General features: G+C 55.0%; 1 protein-coding gene across 3 annotated transcripts in view; it reads right to left on the bottom strand.

The window, feature by feature from the left end:
* Positions 1 to 2,725: 2,725 nt before the first annotated feature.
* EDC4 (enhancer of mRNA decapping 4) overlaps positions 2,726 to 8,682 on the bottom strand; it is a 55,432-nt gene continuing 49,475 nt past the window's right edge. For all 3 annotated transcript variants that reach the window (XM_073307245.1, XM_073307246.1, XM_073307248.1), the window contains exons 26-29: positions 7,766 to 7,952; positions 6,355 to 6,574; positions 5,289 to 5,452; positions 2,726 to 3,751 (exon numbers count right to left, since the gene is read on the bottom strand). In XM_073307245.1, the coding sequence (XP_073163346.1) occupies positions 3,559 to 3,751; positions 5,289 to 5,452; positions 6,355 to 6,574; positions 7,766 to 7,952 (764 nt within the window). In that variant the 3' untranslated portion in view covers positions 2,726 to 3,558. The remainder of the gene's footprint in view (positions 3,752 to 5,288; positions 5,453 to 6,354; positions 6,575 to 7,765; positions 7,953 to 8,682) is intronic.

The raw sequence follows: 8,682 nt of genomic DNA, 5'->3' as shown, positions 1-8,682 counted from the left end.
CGGGAGCTTGTCACAATAAAGGAGTCTTTATCACACAGTAAATTTTCTTAAACATGTATTTATTAGCAATTGAGAATACACATGCCAAGCATCTAATGCTGACCACTCCCAATAAAGCAGACTGATGTTTCCCAATGGGCAGTCAGGGTCTGATCTCATCTGGAACTCTGGCTTCCACACAGTCTAGTCATGCAGGGGTTAAAAATCCTAGCAGCTTTAGTCTTGAGCTGTATCCCAGAGTAAAGGTCCAATGTGCTTATTTCCTGACCCCCGTTACATAGTTAACATGAGGGTTTCTCTTATCTATGTCATAACCAATTATTTTACTCCAAGCATAGCTATGCAAAACACTAACCAATTATTTTCAGTATACAAAGATTCACATACCTAAGACCACCTACTCATTAGCTTTTGTTGGTTTCAAAATTAGCAAAATCTTTTCAAGGTCTGCTTATCTATACGCTCATTAGTGGGATAGCCTTGCAACAGCAAACCCTTGTGCTTTTTATTATCAAGAAGAAGCTGCAGACACTCAGGGCTCCCATTCTCATGACTGTGAATATCTATCTATCCCTGTTCGTAATGCTGCAGCTACTACATTTCTATCTATCTGTCTGCCTACATCAAGGCCGAATTCTCCTGACTCTAGCTTTTGTTTTCAATTTATGGTGGCTAAACGTAGATGGCTGCAGGTTACGCTAAGGTGACTGTGGGTCATGTCAAGTCCGGGCCTCTGGTTACAACGCAGGGAATTACGAGTTCAAACCCACACTTCTTTCCCCTTCCTTGTTAGATGAATGAAATTTGCAAATGAAGCACAAGTTAAGAGGAACTCAGTAAAGAAGTTAGTTCATTTCTGTACTGTAAGGGGCCTCCAGTAACTGGAATGCCAACAAAGCTCTTGGAGATGGGCTCAGTCCAACAGCTAAAAATGCCCACTCTCTGTGGGGCTGCATGGGACGGGGTTTTAACGGGAGAGGCCCCAGAGCCCATCCTGCCCTCTCTGCAGCCTGGCAAAGGACCCCCCAGCAAATCTCACCCTTCTGAAAGGAAAAGACTGACAAATTTAAGAGACTCCAACAAAGGAGGGCACGGCTGATAAAAGGATTAGAGGGTATCAGCTAGGAAGAGATTAAGGGGACAGACTGTGCAAACAACACAGGGGAGGGGAGAAAGACCAGACCAGGCAGACTGGCGAGGGGAGGGGGCGGTTATTGTAGTAACAGGCTGTAACTCCAAGGCAGGTGATGTGGCTGGAAGGGGGAACTGGAGTCCCATTACCACAGCTGTTCAAGGCTGCTCTGGGTTTTGATCCTGCTGGCCCTTTCCAGGATGGGGTGGGGCTGGCTAGGTGACCTGGCCAGCCCATTCTGGCTCTGGGGATTGGAGAGTGACTAGGCCCAGGGGCTCTTCGTGCATTGTATGTACAGTCAGCTGGGAGCCCAAGGGTTTCCTGCCCAGTATTTTAATCCTTAAAGCCTTTTTGATTTATCGAGCTGCAAGAACCCCCCGAGCAGCAGCCGGAATACTGTGGCCAGGCCTGCCCCAGCTGATTGCCGTTGTGTAAGATCTGATCCCCGCATTCCCCACAGCCGGCAAGAGTCCTCCACATGGCAGAGATTTTCACCACGAGGGGGGATGGGGCAGCTGCCACTGCCTGCCTACAGTGGGGCTGGCTCCATGTCTCCAGGCACAGCTTCAGGGTTCGCATCGTGCAGGAACTTCTCTTGCTTCCAGTTCCTACAAAGTATTGCAGGTTTCTGCCACGCAGCAATGCTCCCGTCAGCTTGACCAGGAAGAGCGGCTGCATGGAGGCTGGGATTAGCTGTCACATGCTAGCCAAGCCGGGCTGGATGGAGCTGCAGAGCAACACTGGCAGATCACTGTGTTCCGGCCAGCCAGAGCGAGCCAGGTGGTGTCTCATGCCTGCAGCTGGCTAGGGGTGCATTGGGGCGGAGGCAGGGTGCAGGACACAGATGTCCCCGCTCAGGTGACTCATGAAATTACTGTATTAATCAGGCCTGGTCTACACTAAAAATTAGGTCGACCTACCTACGTCACTCACAGGTGTGAAAAATCCACACCCCGGAGCAGCTTAGTTAAGCCAACCTAATTCCTAGTGTAGACGCCACTATATTGATGGAGGAATTCTCCATTGACCTAGCTACTGCCTCTCGGGGAGGTGGATTAACTACACTGATGGGAGAGCCCCCACCCCTTCCCCATTGGCACAGGTAAGCGTCTACACTGAAATGCTGCAGCTTCAAGTGGGGATGAGCCCTAAGGCTGATGAACTGCTCTTCCCCGGCTGCAGGGGCCTGAAGGAGACCCAGCCCTGCCCCAGAGGGTGTTCCTGGACCCAGCCACTGCTCCTGAGCACAGGTCAGCATCAGAGCAGCAAAGCTCTAAATGACAGTGGCGCAGCTGGTATCAGGCACTTCACAGACAGCAATCAATGGGCCGCCTCCTTGGAGCAAGGTCTTGTCCCCATTACACTAGTGGCTTTGATCAGGCAGGTCAAAGCTAGTCGAACAGCAAGCTGGATGCAGACTCAGGGAGAGAACCCAGCAGTCCTCACCCCCTGTTCCCGCATTGCAGCCACGAGATCCCACGGCCTCCCAAAGAATCTCACTGCTGCTCTCCTAAAGGGTCCCTCCGCCCCAACAGGGGAGCAGCTGTCCCGAGATGCCGTGCAAAGGGACGAGAACAGAGGCAACGCTAGTAGTTTGTTTTTTTCCAAAAGTCATTTATTGAACGTTTCTTAATGTTATTCAAAAAAGAAAGATTCAAATTTTAGATAAAAAGAAAAAAAAAAAAACGGGTTTAAAGGATCCTTGGACATGCTCCAGCACACGGAAAGAACAGCCCAGAGGGGCTCACAGCATGATGCTCCCTGACCAAACTGCCCCAGAGCCCCGCTTGGCTTGCCCTTCAGAACCAATGCAGGAGATGTGCACGCACTGCCCCCTGCTGGCACCAGACCTGCCCTGCATGGGGGACTAGCCAGGCTTCTTGCTGCTCGGCCAGTGTCACTGTGGGAACCAAGGGGCTAACAGAAACCATTTCCCCCTTCCACCCGCCCTACAGCATTGGGGAGTCAGCCGCCTAACTGGCTGAGAAGGATTCTGTGGGCTCCTGGACGGCAGCCTGGGACCCCTCCCGGGAGTGAGGGGTGCATGGCCAGCCCCATCCCCGCTCCCCTCTCCTCCACTCCTGGGAGCAAACGCCCAACTAAAGGGGGAAGAAATGGAATGGCCGTGCTGCTGTGTGACCAGGTGGTGGTGACTCAGGGATGGATGGGGGTGGGTGCTGAGAGGCCCAGAGCTCCCAGAAGAGGCTGTTTAAGAAAATAAGCCAAGTGAGCGTGGAGTGATTATTTGGGGCTATACACAGCTGGCGTTAGCCTTAGCGACGAGCAGGCTTGCCTTAGACACCACACACTGATTTGCTGACAGATTTCCCTGGCAAGAGCTCTTAACACAAGCCACACGGGGTTAGTAACTACTGGCTCTGCAGGGCGGGCTCCCCGGCAGCAACCCGCAGGGCAGCCGTGCGCCGTTAGGTCATGCTGGGGGTGACCAAGCCCTGAAGCATGATCATGAGGCGGCGGGCCGGCTTGCTCAGGGTGTTGTGAGATTCCGCCTGCAGGAACTGGAAGAGCTTCTGCCGCACCTGGTTCATGACCGACCCCATGTGGTCTCGGGTGATGGGGTCGCTGTGGTCCAGGTGCATCACCGCCTCCTCCAGGTAACTGAGGGGAGAAAGGAAAGCCCAGAGTTACGACTCCACTTCAGCCAGGGAATGTGCAGGCACCTCCTGTCTCCCCTGCCCCGGCTCAGGTAGCTAGCTCCTGATTTGTCTCTTAGCAAGGAGTCCAAGGCTGCCCCCGCTTCAGCACACGGGGCAGCTGGCAGACAGCTCCCTGCGTGCCACGTGCAGCCTGGTCGCTTGGACTCACCGGCTAGAACTCTGCCTGGACTGCACTTTGTACCGGATCTATAAAGCACAAGGAGTTTCTTCAGTGGTGTTTTCACGGCGTGAAGCAGAATGTGAGCTTTATTTGGCACTGGGGCAACATGTGACCTACGCAGCTCTCAAGCCCCAAACAGGGAACGAAGGGTGAAAGCAGACCGAACCTCAGGCAGGAAGCAGCACTATCATCAAATCTAAGAGTATGGCAGGAAATCACCTTGACCCAGACAGCAATGTATTGTGTCCTCCCATAGAGCCAACTTAGGACTGTTGTGGGAATCAAAGGCCAGATCTCCCCTTTCGAAGTCCCTCTATCAAGTCCTAGGGGAATTTGCCTTTCCAGGCTTCCAGACATTTCTGTTGCCCTTCTCAAGCTTTTTTATTTCAGAGGCCATGTGCCCTGCTGCTCTGCAATCATGGAATCAGATCCTCTCTGCTCCAGGATCTCTGCTGTCCTAGTAGAGAGCTACGTCTCCTGCCCTCATGGCTGTGAGGGAAACCTTCACACTGCGCAGCCTAAGAGTCAGCTAGTGAGCCAGTTCCCACCCCTGAGAGTCACTGCTTCAGGCTAAGTGGGAAGTTGACTCTGAAATCTAAAGATGTCAGTATTACCTGAAAGTGTTAACGACTTCACTGCGGAGCACTTTAGTAAAAACCCAAAGTCCCAAACTGCTATCTACCAACACTCCCTCTGATAACTTCCACCAGGCACCATCGGCACATGGAAATTAAAGATCACGGGGCAGCATAAAGTTATATTAACTATCAAATCATCCCAGGCGAATTGCGCTGGCTGTCCTGTTCATTAGTGGATTCAGTTCAACAGACACCTCCACATTTTCATTTCTCTGAACCTCCAGGCTGTCACACTGAAGTGCCCCAGAATCCAGGAGCCCTGCCCCAGAGACTGCCAAACCGTGGCTAAGCCTACTTTCCCGTGGGGTGACCAGAACTGAGCACAGGATTCAGGGGGAGGGCACATCACTGGCTTAGAGCCTCTCGTCTTCATATACACACACTCAGCAAACAGCCCAACTCAGCACTTAGGTACACTGGTGATGGAAGCTAAAGCAAACCCTATAGTTGGGTCGCCGTTATTTTTCAGCCTGTGCTCTGAGCAGAGCCTCTCACTGAGTTGTCCACGACGATGCTCTGGTCTTCTCCTGAGCGGAGAAGCCAGTAACATGCCGGAGGAGTTTGAGTTGTTCCTCAGAATGAGCATTGCCTGGTACTTGTCTACAACCAATCTGGAGAGACACACTGCTATTCCTGTCGCTAGAGGGTGGGGCAGGGCGGCGCTCCGGACCGACACTTACTTCAGTTTCAGTTCGGTGCGGGTGCCCAGATCCGAGGAGAGCTGCTGAATGAGAGACAGGAGGACGGGCTGGGAGAGCGGACATGGGTGCTGTCCAAACACCTGCTGAGGATCCACCGTCTCACAGACATATAGGACCAGGTTCAGATCAGCTGCTGTGAGAGTCTACGAGAAACGTATGTATTTAGAGATGTGGGGTGGAGGGGGACTGAGGAGCACTACAATGGAGGGAGGAGGCCCTGCTGCATACTTGGGCACAGCTGAAAGCAGGCCTTCCTGCCCAGAGATCTCTGCTCACTCAGCACACCAGCTGAAAGGAGTTCGGCTGCACCACACGTGGTAAGGACAGCTGTCTCCACTTAGGAGCCCCAGGACTGGAGCAGCAGATTGAGTCTGCAGGCTTCAGCCCAGTGGTGCGGGGAGGTCACTCACTGCACTGCCTCCACCGTCCATGCATTTAGCCCTTCGCTCCCAGGAACACCACGAGCATGGCCTGCGTTTGTTCAGAGCGCTGGGCAGGGGAAACCAGACCGATGGGGCCTGGCACACGGTAGGATGGTGCTCAGATCACACGTGGGACCCGGAGAGGAACACCACGAGCATGGCCTGCGTTTGTTCAGAGCGCTGGGCAGGGGAAACCAGACCGATGGGGCCTGGCACACGGTAGGATGGTGCTCAGATCACACGTGGGACCCGGAGAGGAACCTAGACGCTACTGTTCTTTCTGCGCCCCCTGCTGGCTCAGTGGCAGAGTAACAGTGCCCTGCACTTACAGGTGTTGGTACGCTGGGGTCAAGCACATCAGCTACTTTAATACACGGCACTACAAGGCTTTCTACGTTTTCACAGTTAACCCTTCACCTGCCCCACCCCACTGCTGTCAGAACGGGAAGCACCAGCTCCACAATGCTGCAGTGGCCAGAGCTGCCCACCTTGGGGGAGCCTTAGCAAAGCCTAGCTCCTGAGGAGCTACAGCAGCACAAGGGGCCATCTCCTCGCCTGGGCAGAGCCAGGGGACACATCTTGGCGCCTCTGGGAGGATCAGGCCTACATGGCAGCCTGCGTACCTGCTGAAAAGCCTGGTTGAGGCGGCCCTGCTGCAGCAGCTGCAGGACGTGAGTCTGCTGAGACTGGAAGTCCAGGTGAGCAGAGGGGATGGGCGTGCCTGCTGAGGAGCGCATCGCCTGCACAATGCTCGAGGTGACGGCCGCTTGCTGCTCCTTCATGGCCAGGCTCACCTCTCCCTTGATAACCCTCTGCACCTGGGTCAGAATAGAGTCCTGCATGCTAGAAACAGAGGGAGGTGTGAGAACAGGATGGAGCTGCCAGGGATTGCGCTGCTCTCGCGCTGGTCAAGCAGGGCTCCAGCTATCAGCATAGGCGCTTCTCACAGTTTACATTGGCATGAGCCCCAAGGGTTAACATGAAGGGCTTCGGTGCCCAGGCACAGACACTAAATACCTGGAATTCGGCAGAGCCCCTGCACAGGCGCCCGGGGCTAGGAATCTGTAGGAGAGGCATTCGCAGGGCCCCATTCTCCCCCATTCCTTAGCGAGCAGATGTTTGAACTTCTGCATGCGTCTGGTGCTGGTGACAGGTTGTAGAGATCCCTGCCCAAGCAGTCCCACCACACACAGCGGGGCTAGTTCCCCCACTGACCCATGCACTCTGAAAGGAACACCTGAAAGATGCAGGGGAGCCAAGTCCCCACTCAAGCCCTTGATAAGGGAGAGTTAGTGCCAATGGAGAGGGTGCTCTCTGAGATGTGGACACCTGTCTTCCGGGACACGGGCCCCAGCTCATAATGGGCATAAAGGGCAAAACTCTGGCCAGCTGCAGCCATGTCAGACCAGCGGAGATTCCCTGGAACCCAGTGGAGACTTCCCAGGGGGACAGGAAAATCTTCTCTCTGGGAAGGTACATGCTGTGCTGGCTGGAAACACGCAGGGACGCTGCCCTCCAGGTCTCTCGACAGCGAGAGTCGAGGATCAGCTCGCCCACCTGAAAGTTTGTTTCACTGCTGGGGTTCCCTAGATGTCAAGGCATGCGTTGCTGCAGAACAGGGGGGAGAGTGAGGGATTCCCCCAGGCTGGCTGAGGACATGGCGCATCAGGGAGATGCTGCAAACAGCAGCGTCAAATCAGAGTCCTTGTGGAAGGGAGTTGCCGTGCCCCACGGTGTGCCCAGGGCTCTGCCCGAGTGGCAGCGTGTGCATGCCAGGGACCAAGCTTCCATTTAGAACGAAGAGGCAGCTGCATGTTACAGAGCGAGCCACAAGCCAGCGTGGCCCCATTCTGTGCCTTTGAGAGCAGCAGAGTCGCACAAGCCTGCCGAAGCGCCTGCTGAAAAGCAGAACGTCACATGCTGCACCCCCACAGGGCAGCATGCCATGGACTCTTTGCCCCCCCCCCCCGGTCCCTGCCCATTCCTCCTGCATGTCCAATCCAGCAGAAGCCCCAGACCCAATGCCTGACTTACTTGCCCACAATGACATGCAGCTGATGCTGCACTTCGGTGTGCACGCTGCTAGTGATGGTGGAGGCCAGCTGATCTGTGCTGCTCTGGAAGGTGCTGATCAGCTGCCGGAGCTGGCCCAGCATGGAGTCTCGGGCCTCCTGGTCTCGCGCCTTCTTGTTCTTCATGTGAGTCTCAAGCTGCTGGATATCTGCAACAGTCAGACGGTCCCTCAGAGCGCTGCCAATCACCACACCATCCCCCAGCAGAGCCCAGCTACTAGGGGGGGCTACCAAACCCTGTGTGTGATCTGTGACCTCCAGCCTCCTCCCCATCAGGAGCAAAGGGCCATGCGCCTGGCAGAACAGCAAACCCGACAGGTTCTGAGTGGCTGGGCTTTGCTGGGCTGTTCCGTCGGGCAGGGCGGGGCAGAGCATATACTAGAGCCCACTGTTGGCAAAGAGGCTCAATACCAATAAGGCCACAGGACAGGCACTGGGGACATTTCCTAGGCTGGAGCCAGGAGAGGGGAGGCCTGCAGAGATCAAAGGGGCTATTTCGTGATGGATTTTGAGGTTCAGAAGATGGTCTGATCAAAGGCAATGGGGATGCAAGCTCTGCAAAGGAGCAGCAGCCTTTGAGAGCTCACAAGGGCAGGGAGGGGCCCTGCTGACCTGGGGAACATGTCGCTAGGCGAATGGCTGGAAAGGTGCAGAACCAACCAGAAAGGCTGGAGTCCAGCAGTGCACGTCAGCTGGGGTCAGAGGAGTACGTTACCCGACAGCACGCTGGGGAACAAGCTCCAAGGCTTGGCTCACTGAGGGGGTGCAGACAGGCAGGGACGAGAGTCCCTTATGCAGCACTACACAGTCCCCCCAGCCATCCTGGGGTGCCCAGGGGAGTTCACTTCCTCCAGCAGCATCCCAGGTTGACCACTGACA

This window comes from Lepidochelys kempii, chromosome 12, assembly GCF_965140265.1.
Source record: "Lepidochelys kempii isolate rLepKem1 chromosome 12, rLepKem1.hap2, whole genome shotgun sequence".
Classification (NCBI taxonomy): domain Eukaryota; kingdom Metazoa; phylum Chordata; order Testudines; family Cheloniidae; genus Lepidochelys; species Lepidochelys kempii.
The sequence above is the reverse complement of the archived record's forward strand: the minus strand, read 5'-3'. Positions and strand labels throughout refer to the sequence as shown.